At 36.5% G+C, this 20,654-nt stretch overlaps 1 protein-coding gene across 8 annotated transcripts in view; it reads right to left on the bottom strand.

The window, feature by feature from the left end:
• LOC146000476 (uncharacterized) overlaps positions 1 to 20,654 on the bottom strand; it is a 234,248-nt gene that overhangs the window by 136,207 nt on the left and 77,387 nt on the right. Inside the window, exon 5 of one of the 8 annotated variants that reach the window (XM_083138150.1) lies at positions 14,635 to 19,823. The exons of the other annotated variants lie outside the window; for them this stretch is intronic. Within the exon in view, the coding sequence (XP_082994276.1) occupies positions 15,743 to 19,823 (4,081 nt within the window). The 3' untranslated portion in view covers positions 14,635 to 15,742. Of the gene's footprint in view, positions 1 to 14,634; positions 19,824 to 20,654 lie in introns of those variants that run through there. 8 annotated transcript variants of the gene reach the window in all.

The raw sequence follows: 20,654 nt of genomic DNA, 5'->3' as shown, positions 1-20,654 counted from the left end.
CAGTATGGGATGATCTGAGGAACTCGCGGACTTTCAACGTGATCAGGTGGTTGGGTCCCACTTGTGTAACAAGTCTGTGTGCGAGATTTCCACCCTCTTCAACATCCCTAGGTCCACTGTATCCAACGTTATAGTGATGTGGAAACGTGAAGGGACGTGTACAACCCGAAAGTGTACAGGCCGAACACCCATGTTGACCTCCAGATACCGCAGTGTGTTGAAGAGGGTACTACAGCATACTCGTCAATCATCCATTGCCACCATCCTAGAGAAATTCCGATCTACATCAGGATCTACTCCAAGCATCATGACTGTTCAGGTTTCCATGGCCGAGCAGCTGTCTATAAGCCAAACGCCGCCTCCTGTGGTGCAAAGAGCCTAGAAGCTGCACCATAGAACAGTGGAAAACTGTTGTGTGGAGTGATGAATCACGGTACATAATGTGGCGATCCGATGGTAGGGTGTAGGTGTGGCAAATACCTGGTGAACGACATATACCAGCCTGTATAGTGCCGACAGTGAAATTCGGGGGTGGCGGGGTTACAGTGTAGTCATGTTTCTCCTGGAGGAGGTTTGGTCCCCTTGTTGCTTTACATGGCAATGTCACGGCACAAGCTTACATTAACATTTTAACCCCTTGCATGCTGCCTACCATCGAAGACCCGTTTGGGAATGACCATGGAGTCTTTCAACATGGCAGAGCACACATCTATACTGCAGGGCTTGTGGGGGACTGGTTTGACGACAACAATGTTCCACTAATGGACTGGTCTATGGAGGGTCCTGATTTGAATAACACAGGTCCTGATTTGAATACCACAGAACATCTCTGGGATGTTTTGGAATGCAGACTTCGTGCTAGACTACACCAACCCACATCACTCTCTCTTTTCATTTTGGCACTCCGTGAGGAATGGGCTGCCATTCCCCAGGAAACCTTCCCTCAGCTAATTGAAAGTGAAGGCTGCCATCAAGGCTAAGGGTGGGCCAACTGTCAGTGTTCCCGATGGAGGGCAGCCCAAACTTGTTCTTCATTTTCAAGTGGGTGTACGGATACTTCTGATCACATAGAGTATGTATGAATAGCAATACATGCTTGATCTAAGAGGTGATAGGTTCAACCCAGCTGGTGTGTTTAAATGGAACTGCTTCCATAGTATATAACATCCCACAGAAAAGATTGGCGTAGGTTTCAACCATGAATCAGTACCACACCATTACATATGCACAGAATAAAAATTACATTTTCTGACAACTTGAAATATTAAAATAAGGTCTCAATGTGAAAAATGTAACTAAGAAAAGTTGTTTAATTAGATGTGTTCTACACCCTGAGAATGTTTGTTGGTGTTGGTAGCAATAGGCTGTGTAACTATGAGGTTCACTAACTTGGCGATCCATGTGAATTACAAAATAAATCTGCACGGTTGCCTTTTGCACACTGACATGCTGAGACGTACAATAGATACTATCTTCCTCTGTGTTCAATTGTGAAACATTCCACCACCCTCCTTACAGTCTGGACCTTTTGCCATGGACTTACATGTGTTTGCTGAACAAAAGAGGAAGCTGAAAACACTCAGATTTGCTTCAGATGTGGATGTACAGCAGGCAGTCAAATTCTAACAAATTATCAAAAGACTTCCTATAAGTGTGGAATTGATAGGGTGTACAGTGGGGTAAGTGTTGTTAATGTTTGCGTATTTCTGACATATGTATACATTTATTTTCCATCTAATCATAACCTTGGATCTTGTACACTTGACTCACTATCATAGATGAAACTAACAAATGTCAACCTACAGGTTCTCTTGCTAATTAAAAGTTTTGTCACTTGCTATGTATTCATATTAATGAATTCCAACAGTATGGCATGGAAGGTGGATTGATATAAATCAGGTTGATTTAAAAATCACTGATTCAATCAATTGGAAAAAAATATATAGATTTATAGAATAATGTACATATCAATAATATCAGAATCACTTTTGGTGAAAGTACATTAATCTCGTAATCATTTAATGATGTGTGTTAAGACTCTAAGAAAGGAAACAAAATATATGTACTGATGGCTTAAGCTCATATGAAAGGAAATGCAATATGTAAACCGTAAACACCCTTAAATTTGCAAACTATCATTAAATAAGTAAGAAAAAAAATTGCCAAAAATTAAACTACAAAGACTGCAAAAATATTTTAAGATGCAATTATATAGTACATTCAGAATGTTATATTTTCACTAGAAGAAAAGTTACTGAAATTATAATATTTTCATTAACACACTCAACAAACATATCCGTAGTAAATTCATATATACCAGAAACAGAAAAATGTATATTTACCTATACCGTAATTTATAAAAAGTGGTGAAAAATCTCTAATCCCTCATTCAGAAATGGAATAGAGGAGACAATTGGAAGATACAAAAACTGGCGGTTTTCAGTCATAAAGCATTATGGGGTGTTGCACAGTATATGTCAATGCAGGTCAGAGGCAAGTCATCCCGTCATTGGGAGATGCGGATAATCAGAAAGCAAAATAATAAAAAATACTGCATTTTAAATATTATATATATAATACCCTGAATATAGAAATGGCGTACAAAATTCACACTATTTCTTAAGTAAAACTTCACTACATACACTCTTGCAAATTAAAGGCACATGTGCAAATATTAGATATGTCAAACTCAATTGTTCAGTATTAGAACGAACTCCTGCAGTCTACGAAACTGACTTAAACTACATGTTAGTCTTCGTCCAGTTGCTACAAAAGTATTAAATACATACAATATGTTACTGACAGAAACTTATGTGGCAAGATTTTGTTCAGCATAAGGTAACATCAGATAATTGAAACTGGTATCTGATAATGTTGATTGCAATTAAATTTTCACGTGCACCATCTTAAAGAATGCCCTTTCACATGAATAATTTATCACAGGGAAAACAGAAAACTGATATACTGAACTGAACAGAAAAAAGCCTAGGATCTTGTTGGGATTTTATGCCAACACTGAAAAAACTAGAAAAACAAAAACACTAAATAGCTATGACAATGTCCAGTCATATTGAAGAAACTTTTGTGTATCACTTTCTTTTCAATATTTCTAAAGCTATAAGTAGAGGCACATGTTTTTGGTGGGTGTGTGGAAACCCCCATTTTGTAATGTACAGTAGAATCGGAAGGAGGACTTCATTCAGAATCCAATGAGCTATCAACCATCCTCCTAGCTCCATTAGGAACGGACATATGGCAATTAATTTTTGCAAAAAAATAAACTCTATTGAAAGGTCTTGACGTGCAGATTCCGAATCTGCAATCGCTTTCACTCTAGCTCAATTAGGGGCAGAGCGGGACTCGGAATGAAGTCCTTTTTCCGATTCTACAATACAAAATAGGGGTTTCCATTTAAAATTTCACAGTTGCCCCCTGCTCCACCCCCAGGGGGCAGGGGTGGGGAATCAAGTGCGATATCATTGAATAGCTTTCTTTCTCTTATTAAACACGTATTTTTTAGTTTTCCTATTCGATGTGTATTTCTCACGATATGTAACCGTTCCGGGACTTTTGGACCACTCGGTATAAAATTACATTTTGATTTTAAAATTGTGAACAATCCTAAATTTCATTTAAAAACTGCACCAATTACACAAAATAAACATATCCCTTCTAATAGCACATTCATGTAGTTAACAGAGTATTAAGTTTATTTCTGTATATAGGGGTCCATTTTAGCATCTCAAATATTTGCAGCAGAAGTAATCGATTATCCATTAATTGCATAGCTCACAGGATAATTCAAACTTTAGAAAGTATCACGTTGGTACATAAACTCTAAATTTTATGTTTAAGAGTCTATTTCGCATGTTGCAGTTCATTTCACATCATTTCGTGAATCAGGGTAGGAAAATGCACCTCTCACCTTTCAGAATCATGAAAATATTGCAATGTGTGCAAGGCTAGAAGCAGATTTTTTCTCTATTTCAACCTTACGTATCACCGCTTCTCCCCCCCCACACACACACACAAATATATTAACAATGTAAAGGGTCTGTGCAATTCCAATGTATCCAAAAATTCTATTTCAATTCAATTCTATAAATACATATTAAAAATATTTAATTTCAGGTGTGGATTTTAAATTTGCCATTTCACATACTCAAATGCGAAAATACATCTAAAAACACAAGTCACAAACGTTACGGGATGCACTAATCTACAAAGAAATGCTATTGTACAAGAACTTAAAACTCAAATTTATTAAGTAAATTCAAGATATTTTGCAATAATATTTTGTCTGTCAGATAGATTGTTCTGAAAAAAAAAACTAACTAAGTTAACCAATTGAGAGGATTGTTTTATTATCCAAGCATCCTTCTTTTCCTTCTTCGATAAAAATGAAAGCTAAACTGTCAAAAATTTGGCTCAGGACATTTATAAATATATGTAAATTCAATGGGATTTGTGTTAATAAACAAGCCTTCGGAGTAAAATTAACGCATAACTCCCAGAATTCAAGGAATTTCCAGTGAGTAGCCACCCTGTTATATCATTGAGTGTTTGACATTTGGTGAAGAAAATGTTTGAGGGATTTCGAAAATGGAACTTATGTAATCAAAATTTACAATTCTCATGTCAATGGAGGTGAAGCACCTAATGGGAAAACCATTAAGGCAGGGTGTGCGAAGATTTTGGCAACTGGAAGTGTTAATAAACAATCTGTTGGTTCTCGTCGACATGTTTAGGAGGAGAAAGTGGAAGAAATTTGAGCGGGATTTCAGAGAAGACCGTGTAAAACACTTTGCCAAGAGTCCAAGCGGTTTAAAGTTCAAACTTGGCACACCATGCCTTAATGGTTTTCCCATCAGGTGTTTCACCTCCATATTCTCTCTGGTAATTTCATTGCACTGTAATAATTGATTTGGTCTATGCATACCAGAATACAGATTGTGCATGCTGCTGCAAAGTTGCCATTGTGCTTTATGCGACTGTGGCGTTGCATAGTGAGAGAACGGTGGTGAACTTCGAGGTCATGCAATAAAATTCTTTGAGTTTGTCCTTCATCTAGTACCACTTGCCTTCCATTATGTTTCATAAACTTTTAGCAATGATGAATTGAAATGTAGGACGTTTGAACGGAACATGCTGTACAAGTGAGCCTACTAGGATGTCCCTTATTTCTACAAAATTTCGAAACGAATACCCACTAACATTGTTGCTCCATATGCTTTAAAACACTCTGGAGTTTAATTGCTTGCAAATCGACAAATTTTAACCAGTGTAGACTTGACCTTGAAAAATGCAGTAGCGGGCAGAGGAAAATATCAACAGTAGTTGCGTAAACATTAATGTACTCATTTAAGTGTCAAAATGAAATGTAGATCAAATTTAATAAAATGTGATTTAGTAGAGTTACTGACAATTTTCAACTTATTTGCTTGATGCTTAATAATTTCCAAATTACCCTAGCATTCAAATTCAAATTTGAAGCCCAAGTTGGCATGGGTTAATAGTATCTGATTGAAATGAAGTATGGGCAAAAATTTAAACTTGTCACTGATGCTAGAAAAGTTTTAGGGTCAAATGGTGAACAATTCCAAAGTTTACAGTTGACAATTCTCTTCCTACATCACTGCCAGGTTTGATTGTCAACCAGAGTAATTTAAGGAGCTTAAGTGCTGATGACTACACAAACTTTCTTTCATGGTAGAACAATCACATAAAAAAGCATATTGATTTCAGTTCCATCAGTAATAAATTAGTGTCAACTTCACTTAGTAATTCTCTATGAAAAGCGAGTCAAATATCAAATATATCACCACCACCACAAAAAAAAAGTTTCAATTGGAATGTGTCACTTTTATAATGCACCACTGAAACAATGCTAAATCCACTCCACAGGTGAGATTAATCCAGAAGCTGCACAAAGCTGCAACCACCCATTCAATTTATGAATACATGAAAAAGGATGAATTGTTTAATTACTATTGCCAAATCAAATGTTTAGAATAATGCAAACACATAAGTCGTATTTTCTATGCCACTTGGCTTTATTATTTCTCATTTGGCTTCTACAGGGCAATACAGTTTCGTAAAAACATAAAAGCATGTCCACTAAAGACATGGACCCTTTAAAGTATTAATTTCTTTACAAACCCTACACTATGTAACATCAAACATTATCAAAATTTCAAATATGACAAAAAAAAATCTTAAAAACTAATACTGACAAATACCTTTTCAGTCATACATAGGAACATAAAATAAAGTTATACAATATCCTTTTGCTGCAAGCAAAAGAGAGTAATAAAAAAAATGTTGCATAATTTAACAACAATTGTGTGTTCCAGGAGCACATAGTTCACTGCATGCCATGGCCAGCTTATCAACCCAGCATCAACTGCATCAAAAATTTATGGGCACTCCGAACCCACCCAGACCCTCTAAACAGCTGACCGAGGCCACCATACAACAATGGGAGAGTATTTCTCAGGGTAAACTGGAAAACTGGCGTGAAGCATGCCACGTCACAGAGAGGTCCATATGTGCTCAAGGAGAACCCACTGGCTCCTGAAGACCAAAAATGACTGCATCAGCGATGGCCATTGGGATTGATGACACTCATTATGCGTCTGGTTGTTTGTGTCCATTTTGTAAGTGCGTTATTACTGCATACTATTTCCCTCATGTTTCATATAAAACAATTCATATTTGCTTTCAAATGAAGTTAATATGAATGCTTTTTGTCTGATTTTCTGGCATATCTAATTTCCTTCAAGACCACAATCCATTCTGTAAATATCAAATTATGCAACATTTTTTTAACACCATACAATCTACCAATCATGCAGCAGGCCTGATGCAAATAGACCAGAAATGGCATTTTAGGGCCGAGCTAATACAGATACTCTTACAGATTCCCTCTGATACAGATACTTGAAAATTGTAATACTTAAAAGTTGACCAAAATATTGGTTAACATTTGTGTAAAAGTATTCCACTCCAAATTATATGAATCAATTTACAAATACTTTTTCTTTAATATATTCAAGGATTACACCAGAATAATAAATTGCATGTTATGTTATCAAAAAATTATTTTTTCATACAAATCTGGTGCAAAATGAAAGAAACTTCTAATTTTGCATAATTTTCAGAATGATTCAACTCTGCAAAAGTGTCCAGCAGTATTTTTGCAGAGCCCGTGAAAGATCAAAATGCCAGGAGAGTAGTATCAGCTGGTATCTGTACTAGTGGTATTGGCCGATACCTTTACATGGGCATTGGTCTAACAGTTCATATTTTAAAAATTAGTAAAAATAATGATGATATGTAATGAAGACTTAATTAAATCAAGTATGGATTGCATCTTTCTTACATCTACTTGTTGATGAAAAATACACTTTTTGTTACACATCATCAATACACAAAAATAAGTAATCTACTCAGAAGAGAAATATGTATTGTATATTGGTGTAAAAATATGAAAACAATTACTATATCTAATGAGATTTCCCCAAAGAGAGAACATTGCTATTAATCATGACACTATAGATTTAATTAATTACATTTGATAATTTTGAAAGAAATTATTATATGTAAGCTTTTGTACGAGAGAGTATCAAGAAATTTTAAGGATACTAACATTTTAAAACTTAATTGCACGAGTGTAAGGTGTGAGGTGAAGAAAGCACAGTCTAATATACTTTGAATGAAATCAATATTTACAGCATCAGTTAACAAATATTCCACAAGTAGAAGATTATATACAACTAATTTCATGCGATCTTTCTTCACATCACTAATGTATTAACAGTGAAATCACAATGCCCCCTCTGTTGTTGTAGTGTGGTATGTTAGTCTCTTTGACAGAAGTGACATCAGCAACACTGAACAACGTTGTAACCAACATTTGAGACAACAAGTACATTAAATTAGAAAAAAAAGTTGTTTCAGGCTTCTAGAATATAGTGATGACACATGTTATCAACAAATGGAAAGAGTTTTCTGCACCCTAGAACTTCCTCTTTGAGAAAAAACATGCAAGAGAACGCAGTATGACTGATGTCCAGTTCACCCAAGGTTCATTAAAACATTCTTAACGAGCTGATAGCTAACACTTCACTAAAAATTTAGCAACCTGTTAAGACTTTTCTTGTTTGCTCAAGCGATTTATAGACTTGTCAACTAACGACATAAAAAGGCGTTGCTTTGAAGCCTTGCTATTCTCATATCTTCATACAAGAAATGCAATTTTTTTGATTGGTTATGAGTAGGGCTTGGAAGTTGAGGAAAAATCTTTCTATTTTTTTCCTTGTGTCCCAAGACGAGGCCCAACATAATATATGTTCATTTTGGGTCATTGTAGGCCAGAAAAAGGTGGGTTTCATTTGTCCTTTTTTGCCTTTTTCTGCGTTTTTTGGCTTATTGGTCCTTTTTTAGCCTTTAAGGTTTTAACAGCTTTTTTTTTTTTTTTTTGCAACTTCACCTTCTTTCAACTATGTTGTTACTGCGCATTCTCAATTCGAATCATCACCAGTTCATCACCTCTTAAACATCTTTTCTGTAGAGAAAAAAAATATTTGGACGACTGAAGCAGGTACGGTATGTGCTTACATGTACGGTACATAGCATACCTTACGTATTACCGCCTCTCACCACCCACACACATACATACATACAGATGAGGGACAAAATAATATGAACAGCTGTGAAAAAGTATGCCACCTAGTGGCCGTGAAGGAGAAGGTATTAGTCTGTCAACAGCAGTCATTGGTGGTGTATTCGTCTATCGTACGCTCTCAAGAGATGCTGCAATATCAGACCTGACAAGAGTTCCAAAGAGGCATGATTCTTGGAGCACGTTCAGCTGAAGCCACGGTGATAGAAACCGCAAACCTCGAGGGGTGTGCAAGAGCACAGTATCAGCCGTTATGACAGCATACACAACACAAGGTAAGATGGCATCTTCAAAGCACAACAGTGGACGAAAGACAAACTTGCTGCTCGGGATAGGAGGGTGTTGAAGCGCAGTGACCAAAAAATACAAGCAATCGTTATCCGAGATAACAACTGAAATGAACAGGCATCTCCAGGACCCCATTTCAAACAAAACTGTGAAAAGGGAACTCCATGCTGCCAACATTCATGGCAGAGTGGCAATTCGTAAGCTGTTGGGGACATCATGTAATGCTGTCAAGCGACGCCAATGGTGCAGAGCTTGCAGAAGTTGGTCCCCACAGCAGTGGCAACAAGTCATCTGGTCTGATGAATCAACATTCACGTTATTTCAGACCACTGGGCACGTTTATGTGTGGAGAACGCCCCGAGATGTGTTACATCCTGACTGCCACTTGCAGACTGTGAAACATGGAGGTGGGTCCATTATGGTATGGGGTGCGATATCTTGGCACAGTGTGAGACCACTTGTTTTTCTGCATGAGAAGATCAACGCCAATCAGTATCGGAGCATTCTGGGGGATCATCTCAATCCTTTTGTTCAGACTCTATTTCCTGGGGAGCGGCCGCTTATTCAAGATGACAACACTCCTATCCACACTTCTGGGTCTGTCCAAACATGGTTCGAAGAAAATGACGATGAAGTAGGACATCTTGAATGCCCCCCCCCCCCCCCCCGTCTCCTGACTTTAACATTATAGAACATTGGTGGGGATATTTGGAGTCCAAACTGCGTGCTCAATGTCCGCCTCCAGCCACACTTTCGGAACTGGAGACTGCTCTGGAGGAAGAATGGCTCCATATTCCCTTAAACATTGTGCATGACCTCTATCCATCCATCCCACGTCGTATAGAAAGTGTACATCAGTCAAAGGATGGTCCAAGCCCATATTAATACAGATTTTCTCTAATTTCACAGGTGTTTGTATTATTTTGTCCCCCATCTGTACATACATACACAAATATATTAACAATACAAAGGGTCTAATGAGATTCCAATGTATCCAAAAATTCTAATTTAATTAAACAGTTAATACTATGTTTAAAATATGTAATTTAGGATGAGTTTACATTTGCAATTTCACATTTCAGACTCAAAATACATCTACACACACAAGTCAAAGTGTTTTGAGATATACAGGGAGGTTATTTCAGTCGTTTACCGCCAGAGCGTCGGCCGCCCCTTCATGCAACAGGTCCCGGCAAATTGCGTTACAGGAAGTCCATAACAGAAACAGCTTGTTTTGTAATGTTTCCACTTTTCACAATTACAGTTACAATTACAATTGAAATAAGCAAGTACCTTGTCGCAAGGATGCTGGAAAAGGTGTCCTCCCAAATACAAATATTTCTGACATTTAATCTTATATTAGACATCGCTTCTTTATCCTCAGTTGTCGCAAGAGCGCCGGAAGCTTATCGGGGGAGTTGTCAGCCGTGAGAGGGCGCTTCATACTTAACGTATGTGACACCTATCGGCAGTGATGCCAACCGTAGGGACATGTACCTATGCATAGGGACTTTTCACTATATTTCACCCGCATAGGAACGTAGGGACAGATTTTGCCAAATGAGGGAAAACGTCGGGACTTTCTTCAATCTTGGAAAATAACATTTTATTGTGCAAAGGTGCAAAGCTTACTCACCAGTCAGTTGCACTTTCTTTGTTCTCGGTTTGGAATGAATGGATTAGTTTATCTGGATACTTTAGCGAGGAGGAGAAAAATGGACTAACTAACAAATCTCCATCAGAATTTTGGAACATGTTATTGGTTACCAAGAACTTTCAAGACAAGTTCTTTTTTTAAAACATTTCCACCCTCGCGAAAATAGTGCTAACATTGCCACGGAAAGAATATTTTCAATGTTAAGTGATACAAAAACAAAAAAGAGAAATAAAATGGGACCAGAATTGTTCAAGACTGCAGGAAATACATCATCACCAACCAACATCTATCTGTTCACAGCATCAGCATTTATGACTCAACATTATTCAATAGGGGTGGGTCGGATCCCGAAAAGTCAGGATATGGAAAAAATTTCCCATCCCGATCCAGACTTCGGGAAATGACTTCCTGACTTTTCAGGATCCCGAGCAGTCAGGAAATACCAAATGGTCACTTTAAAAAGTCGTTAATTCTCGAAGTTTTCTGCATTATAAGTTTCTGGAACTTATCGGAAATTGTAAGTTTTTATTCTAGAAATGCAAAAACAATTTCCAGAGCTTCGGGAAATTTCGAACATTCCCCATCCGGAAAATTTTCCGACTTGGTCGGGAATTTGCAAATTTTTCCAGTACCGAATGTCGGGACTTAGAAAAATTCCCGTTCCGATCCCATTTCGACCCAAAAAAATTGTGACCCGCACACCCCTATTATTCATTAAGGCAAGAATTTACAATACCGGACCATTCTGTAATTTCTATGCTACGTCTTATACTCACAAAATAATTAGTCCTGATAATTTATCTCAAGTTTACATGTTGGGGTGAGGTGAAAAAATTGTTCATTAACGTGTAGAAGTTGTAAAAGAAGCTTTTCACTTCTCGCAATGATTCTCCGTATACAAGTATGGTAGCCATATTTGTTGATATGAACAATTAACGTTCACAATTAGTTACGCTGTCTACAGCATTGCCACACTGTTGATTTCATCCTTGGGAGAGCATGGGTTGCGTAAGAATGGCGGAAGAGAACAGTAAAAATGTTGGTAATGTTGTACAGATTTTTGGGTGAAGTGTGCAGGGGGATTGCTGTGGGCTAATTAATAAACTTATGGATTTCGGTATATTGCCCAAAGAAGGTGCTTACATGTGACAGTGACAATCACGATGTAGAAGAACATGTGGAATGTGGACTGATTTGATTACAGGTAAGTTTGGAACAGTGCATCGATCGTAACATTGCAGGATAAGAAAATGGCGTCCTTGAGGATGAACGTTTGCCGTTAAAACTGCTACGAAAATAAGATTTTTTTATTGGTTCATAATCACAATTACCACCAAACCATTCATGGATAGCCCCCACTGACCATTCTCGGTAAGGTTAGGTTAGGCAAGGCAAACAATTAAAATTTAGGGTCGAAAAACCATGCACGGGTATCCCCACAAACCATTGACGGATAGCCCCACGAACCATTCACGGTAAGGTTAGGTTAGGATAGGCAAACAGTTAAAATTTGGGGTCGTAGTAATATCAGGAATGTATAATTCATTTTTTAACTATTGGAAACACAAAATCTTCCAGTAAATAATGAGCAATCGTGCCAATCGCAGACCACTCAATTTCACTTATTTTGCAATTTCTACAGGTGCCCCCAAATTTTAACTTCAAATTCGTGATTAGGAGGCCTCAATTAGTAAGTATGCGAAATATTATAAAAATCAGGGAGGGGTCTTGTATTGTAAATTCGCTCCTTCATTAATTGTGGAAGCACCGAGCAGAAAGATTTGGTAAATAAATGTGTATATTTTACCTTCTGTTTTGCATGCTCATGAGTTTTTTTTAGTTTTTTTTTTTTTTTTTTTTTTTTTTTAGTAGCTTTACTTGGCGTAGGGACATTTGGTCAGTTGTGGGGAGATTTTGACATCTGTAGGGACACTGCCAGAAAATGGTTAGCAACACTGTCGGCTACCAGACGTAGTGAGTCTACGCTCATGTTCACTTCTGTTTGCATTTATCAGTATGCGTGTTGTTTATACTGTGTTATAGAGTTTATGTTCTATTCAGTGCTAGTGCTTTATTGTGTGTTAATTGTTATTCATTCATTAGTTATTCCTCTAAACAAATATAATCTTGAACACAGAGTTTTTATGTAGGATAATTACGTGAAAACAAACTCTTGCAGAAAAATGGTCAGGCAATTACGAGACAGGATCTCTTGAACCTAAGAAACATGTTGTATTGCTGTTGAAGGAGGTCATTTTCAACATCTCTTATAACACAGGAGGTTAGTTATCATCATTATTATTACTTTTAAATATCATTTTACGCTTTCATTTGCTTTATGCGCCGGGATGCTGTCTTCCCTTTCTGTCAACTGAGGATAAAGTAGCGATGTCTAATCTAAGATTAGATGTTCAGAAATAAGGTGCCAGAAATATTTATATTTGGGAGGACACCTTTTCCAGCATCCTTGCTACAAGGTACGTGCTTACTTCAATTGTAATTGTAACTGTAATTGTGAAAAGTGGGAACATTACAAAACAAGCTGTTTCTGTTACGGACTTCCTGTAACGCAATTTGCCGGGACCTGATGCATGAAGGGGCTGCTGAGTGGCCGACGCTCTGGTGGTAAACGACTGAAATAACCTCCCCGTACTAATCTACCAAAAATTGTTATTTGTAAAATAATTTCAAACTAAAATTTATGAAATCAACTTCAAGATGTCTTATCTTGCAGTAATCTTACGTCTGTCAGATATATTGATCTGCAAAGGAAACTAACAAAACAAACGGCTTGAGAGAATTCTGTTTTATTTTCCATGCAGCTTTCCTTTTCTTCCTCGATAAAAATAAAAGCCAAACTGAGAAAAAATTGCTTCAGAACATTTATAATTATGTATAAATTCAATGAGATTTGGATTAATAAAAGTTGTAATTTTTTAAGTCTACGAAAAAAATTCAAGCAGACTTCACGGAGCCAATAATTCACGAATAATTCCCAGAATTCAAGGAATTCCTGGTGAGTAGCCACCCTGCATAAGCATGTTCAACTTTACCCAAATACAAAGAACTGATAATTTCAAAACAAGCTGTTCAATTGGAAAACTCTGTGGACAGCAATACCGAATATCTTGGTGAATAAGCTTATATGTATAAATATGTACAAATAGGTCATATTACTTCTATAAAGCCATGCAATATTTTGTACGCTTGGTTAATGTCATGCCAAAGTGCACTAATGGTGGAAGCCTATATCATCATTTTTTTAAATTATAGTACTGGTTCATATAATATAAGCATATATTATTTTCCTTACTAGGTAAAATAAATAAAATTTGAATAACAAATAGTGCCATTATTGATGAAATTTTAAAAAGTATATTCATACTCTCATTTTACTTTCATATGATTTTCATGGAATTTCAGGTTAGTATCAATTTTAATATGAAACTGGTAAAAATATTGATGCTGTTACTCAAATCGGAATAAATTGAATTTGTGCACATTTTTTACAACTATCAATATTTCACTCACCACTGCATTTCATTAGTGTATATTAAATGCATGTGCAAATAAATACTACATTATACTACTACCACGTGCTTTGTAATGTAAATTAGCTCTTGAAATAAGTTTGGGATAACCTTTCAACACACCTGCAATTTCATCATCTCATTTCTGGCACAGCATCAGGAACTTAAGAATTTTAATGAGGCAAAGGAGTATTTTTTTTATATTTAACGACTGCAACAAAGGTAGGAGAAATACCTCAATGTACTAATGCAGCATTCAGTTGATTTAATGCTCATATAAAATTTAACAAACTTGGGACAACTGGCTATGGTTGTCTTGCTGTTCCTGTGTCATTTGGTTTTTATTGGATGTAATATTATTTGTGTGACTGATTCGACTATTGCATTTCTGTTGTTTATGGCAATATGCTGGATTATTTCAATGAGATTTGGATTAATAAGTCTACGAAAAAAATTCAAGCAGACTTCACGGAGCCAATAATTCACGAATAATTCCCAGAATTCAAGGAATTCCTGGTGAGTAGCCACCCTGCATAAGCATGTTCAACTTTACCCAAATACAAAGAACTGATAATTTCAAAACAAGCTGTTCAATTGGAAAACTCTGTGGACAGCAATACCGAATATCTTGGTGAATAAGCTTATATGTATAAATATGTACAAATAGGTCATATTACTTCTATAAAGCCATGCAATATTTTGTACGCTTGGTTAATGTCATGCCAAAGTGCACTAATGGTGGAAGCCTATATCATCATTTTTTTAAATTATAGTACTGGTTCATATAATATAAGCATATATTATTTTCCTTACTAGGTAAAATAAATAAAATTTGAATAACAAATAATGCCATTATTGATGAAATTTTAAAAAGTATATTCATACTCTCATTTTACTTTCATATGATTTTCATGGAATTTCAGGTTAGTATCAATTTTAATATGAAACTGGTAAAAATATTGATGCTGTTACTCAAATCGGAATAAATTGAATTTGTGCACATTTTTTACAACTATCAATATTTCACTCACCACTGCATTTCATTAGTGTATATTAAATGCATGTGCAAATAAATACTACATTATACTACTACCACGTGCTTTGTAATGTAAATTAGCTCTTGAAATAAGTTTGGGATAACCTTTCAACACACCTGCAATTTAATCATCTCATTTCTGGCACAGCATCAGGAACTTAAGAATTTTAATGAGGCAAAGGAGTATTTTTTTTATATTTAACGACTGCAACAAAGGTAGGAGAAATACCTCAATGTACTAATGCAGCATTCAGTTGATTTAATGCTCATATAAAATTTAACAAACTTGGGACAACTGGCTATGGTTGTCTTGCTGTTCCTGTGTCATTTGGTTTTTATTGGATGTAATATTATTTGTGTGACTGATTCGACTATTGCATTTCTGTTGTTTATGGCAATATGCTGGATTATTTACAGTATATTCCATAATAATATTGAGAATTTCAGTTAAGTACAATTAACTTGCAATTTCCATTATCATCATCAGCTGGTTCTAAAAACCCTAAATAAGGTTGGGGTTTCTTAATTGGAATCTTGTTTGGTACCAGTTATGGATCTGCTACTTCAAGAGTTTGATCTGACACATTAACCACAGCTGTCACTTCCTGGTTAGATTCATCTTTGGTGTCAATTTTGGATTCACTATTACTGACACAAACATTTTCTTCAGAATCTTTATCCAGAATTAAAGTTTCCTGCTTGGAATCTTGTTTGGTATCAGTTGTGGATCCACTACTACTGACAGCAAGAGTTTGTTCTGAAATATTCACCACAGTTGACATTTCCTGGTTAGTATCATGTTTGGTACCAGTTGTGAATTCACTACTACTGACACCAACAGTTTGTTCTGAAATATTTACCACAGTTGACATTTTGCGGTTAGTATCTTTATTCGTAAAAGTTGTGGATTCACTACTACTGACAGCAATAGTTTGTTCTGAAATATTTACCACAGATGGCACATCTTCGTTAGTATCATGTTTGGTACCAGTTGTGGATTCACTACTACTGACACCAACAGTTTGTTCTGAAATATTCACCACAGTTGACATTTCCTGGTTGGTATCATGTTTGGTACCAGTTGTGAATTCACTACTACTGACACCAATAGTTTGTTCTGAAATATTAACCACAGATGGCACGTCTTCGTTAGTATCATGTTTGGTACCAGTTGTGGATTCACTACTACTGACACCAACAGTTTGTTCCGAAATATTCACCACAGTTGACATTTCCTGGTTAGTATCATGCTTGGTACCAGTTGTGAATTCACTACTACTGACACCAACAGTTTGTTCTGAAATATTTACCACAGTTGACATTTTGTAGTTAGTATCTTTATTCGTACCAGTTGTGGATTCACTACTACTGACACCAACAGTTTGTTCTGAAATATTTACCACAGTTGACATTTTGTGGTTAGTATCTTTATTCGTACCAGTTGTGGATTCACTACAACTGACACCAACAGTTTGTTCTGAAATATTCACCACAGTTGACATTTTATGGTTGGTATCTTTATTCGTACCAGTTGTGGATTCACTACTACTGACACCAACACTTTGTTCTAAAATATTCACCACAGTTGCCATTTCCTGGTTAGTATCATGCTTGGTACCAGTTGTGGATTCACTACAACTGACACCAACAGATTGTTCTGAAATTTTCACCCCAGTTGACATTTCCTGGTTAGTATCATTATTCATACCAATTCTGGATTCACTACTGCCGAGATCAACACTACATTCCAGGACATTGACTTGCTCTGAAACTTCTTTAGGATCACTGTGTTTCTTGCACACATAAGAATTACATTCAACAATAGGGTCTGTGCGTCCTGCAATGTCACTGGACTTTGTTTCAAAAATTAATCCTGAGGTCTCCATTTCCATTTCACTGGGATCAACTTGATTATTTTCACTAGTTGATTCCACCACTGTAGATGAGACATCCAATTCTGCCAAATTAATGCCAATATCATCAGTAAGTTTTACAGTTTTTTCCTCATTATTATCTGTGCCATTCTTTTTATCAGCTGGCTCAGCAATGTTCATTATACCTGACTTCTTGTTGATGGTTGATCCTGAGACTTTTGATGGAAGGTCTGGTTCACCAACATCCATGCATTCACCAGCAAACAACTCTGAAAGTATCGCTGCGTCTGGTGTCTGCATTTCCATATCACCAACTTCACTCAAGTCTTCAGTTATCGCGGATGTCTCATTATCTCCATGTATGTTCCCAGACACACTACAAGTTTCCTCTGAAGTTTCATCTTCTGCATGTTCTGAATCAGATGTAGTTGTTGCTTCATCAACAGTTTTCTCCAAAGCATTAACTGAACCCACTTCCTTGGGTTTACAGTTTCCCTGCATTTCTGCGACAAATGAATCGGATGTTTCCTTGACATCAATTTCATGACTAATGCTAAGTGAAGGCTCAGGATATCTTGATGAATCTTGTTGGTTCTGAACATCATCTGAACTTGAATCATATGAAGCTGATGAGCCCGACAGTTCTTCATCTTTACATATGATGTTAACAGCTGGCAGTATCACATCAGGAGGAACCGAAGCTTGACTATCCCCTCCATCAGCACCTTTAACTTCAGTAAGCTGTTGTGAATCACTTTCACAAATCTGCTCAAACACTTCTGGTACCTGAGGGGAATCTGAAGCTTCCTCAGTTATATCAACACACTTGTCTGCAGCCAATTTTAACAAATCACTAATATTCTGCTTTTGTTTTATAACAACTGGGCATGCAATCTTACCTGGGACAAGAGTTGGTGCTTCATTATAATCATCCTCAGAAACAAGATCTGAACTTTTACCCAAAGCTGATTTTGTAACTGAAATGCTTCGATCCTTTTTATCCGCACCTACATTGATAGTTTCTGAACCTGTCTCTTGAGCAACAAAATCTGTCGAACCAGTCTCTACAAGGTGTATCTCATAATGCATTTCAAGCTCTTCAAATTGAGTGAACACCTTTTGGCAGGCATCACATGGAAAATCTTCATCTGAGGGTTGTTCTTTGGAATGAACTACTGAGTGCCTTTTCAGTCCCTTTAGTGAGCAACACACTTTATCACAGAGTTTGCACTTGTATTTCTTTTCCTTGCTTAACGACTGCTGCAAATCATGACGAGCTAATACCTTTGCACTTCTTTCTGAATGCTGCAGCTGTTGCTGCTCAATACACCTTTTACTTGAACGTGAAGTTGAAACCTTCTTTCCTTTTGCTGGGCTACTTCTACGTCTTTTGGAAATAATTTGTTCTTCCAAAATGTCACTGCCCTCCTCAGAACTACATTCCACTTTCTCTTTCAATTCAGAATGAGTAGAAAGATGTTTTTCAAGATACATTGCACTTATAAATGATTTTCCACAAATTTTACATACATGAACCGAAAATACCTCATGTTGTGAAGATATTTCGCTTTTCGGCTTTTCTACTGGTTTCTTTTGCTTCTTTTCTTTCTGTGGACAGAATTTTTTGTGTTTTAATTCTTTCCTAAATGATTTGCCACAATCCTTGCATTTCTTTTTACAATAAAGCATGTGGGTGGCAAACGCTGCTTTCATCTGAAATGATTTCTTACACAATGTGCAAACAAAATTTATTTTAGGATCTCTCTTTAATACATCTGTCCCTGTTCCCTTAGCTTTTGCTTCCTTCAAGTTGGAAAATTGTTCAATCGCATCTGCGGGAGAATGTGTCCTGGGTTGAGGTTTTGTAGACCTTCTGAACTCCTTTCCTTCAATCTCTGTACTCTTTGTTTCTGTGGGCATATCTGCATCGCTAGAATCAGAGTTATCCCTGTATGACACCACCTTTCTTGAGGGCCTTGATGGATGTAATTTGTAAGGTCTTTTCTTGCAGAAATCTGAGTGGGTTTCAAACAGCTTAGCATGTCTGAATAACCGGCCACAATATTTGCATGTAAATTTATCTGCTTTTGATTCCTGCATGGGCAACCTCTTCATGATTCTTTGCCCCCTGGTACACTCCATCCTTTCACCAGACACTTTACTTGATCTGCTTACTTGTGTAATAAGTTTTCTGTTTCCATCTTCTGACATTTTACCTGATACTTTATCACTTGCTGAAGTACCTTTATGCACTCGCAACAGTCTTTTCCCATATTCCATGTCCCCCTTCCCAAGTTTTTCAGCATCAGGAGGATCCTTTTTATGCCAACGAGAATGTGTTAGATGGGCTCTCAATTTAATGTATTTGTCAAATGTCAAATCACAGGTGTCACATGAGAAAGTGCCTTTGCTGCGTTCTTCAACAGATTCAGATTTTAGGCTACTGGTATCATCTACAGATGAAGTATTACTAGTCCTGTCGGGTGATATTCTTCTTCTCTTCCTTACATGACTCTCACTCTCAGAATCAATATCTAAATATTTCTGGTAGCGTGACAAATGATACTCTCTTTCACCTCCATAATACAGTGTTTCATCAACATCAGCAGCTCTTGATTTAATACTTTTACCACTTGAGAAAGCTGACATAGGCACCTCAGAATCAGTGTATTCATTCGTCTTCCATGTTTTCTTTTTGAGGTGTTGGCTAGAAGTTGGCTTGTTTCGATCTGAGATTCTCCTAACTGAACCACATCTGCAATTATGACCAAAATTGTGAAGTATTACGATTTGAAGAGTAAATAGCAGACAAATTAAGCAAATAGATCATTGTTTAACCATTTACATTGAACTTCTTACAAAAAGAGAAAATGCCATTACAAATGTATACAAATTACACAGAAGGTAATGAATGGCATAATTTAAAATATATAATGTATTTGATGCGGCATTAAAAAATATATGATTACATTGTGCTCCAATAAAATACAAAAACCTTTTTTTTAAACACATAAAGAGTGTTTGAACACACACAAACAGTGTTTGAACACACATGCAAAGTTCATTAAACACGCACACACACTAATGAAATTGACACTAATAATTCTGTTCTCTAGAATCAAGGCTTCTCTAAATTTGAAATTCAAACTGAACTGACTGCAATTTAGAGGAAATTATGAACAAAAAACAGGATTAAAAATATTCCAAACATGGCATTAATTTCAGATATTTTTCCATAAAATGTATTCTATATTTATCGTTCTTTAAAAAATAATGTTTGTGGAACGAATAAACATTTTCCGAGATAATTAATGAAACATGTGTATACAGCTTTGAAATAAAATGTAAAATTCTCCTAATGTTACTTGACCGCCCTGAGAGATTTCTAAGTCCAGAAATCATTAATTTGGCAACATAGCTCTGGAGAACCAGCAGAGAGTAGCCAACTCTACTACAGGTCCTTCTACTAGGCAAGAAATCCTGAGGTGAAAGATTTACAGTATTGTTTATAACATTGTCAGAAACTATATTCACCCAACATATTAATAGAGAACATAACAGAAAACTCAAGTATGAGGAATAATTT

Source organism: Lepisma saccharinum, chromosome 16 (genome assembly GCF_977018435.1).
Source record: "Lepisma saccharinum chromosome 16, izLepSacc3.1, whole genome shotgun sequence".
Classification (NCBI taxonomy): Eukaryota; Metazoa; Arthropoda; class Insecta; order Zygentoma; family Lepismatidae; genus Lepisma; species Lepisma saccharinum.
This window is presented reverse-complemented; position numbering and strand designations above follow the sequence as displayed.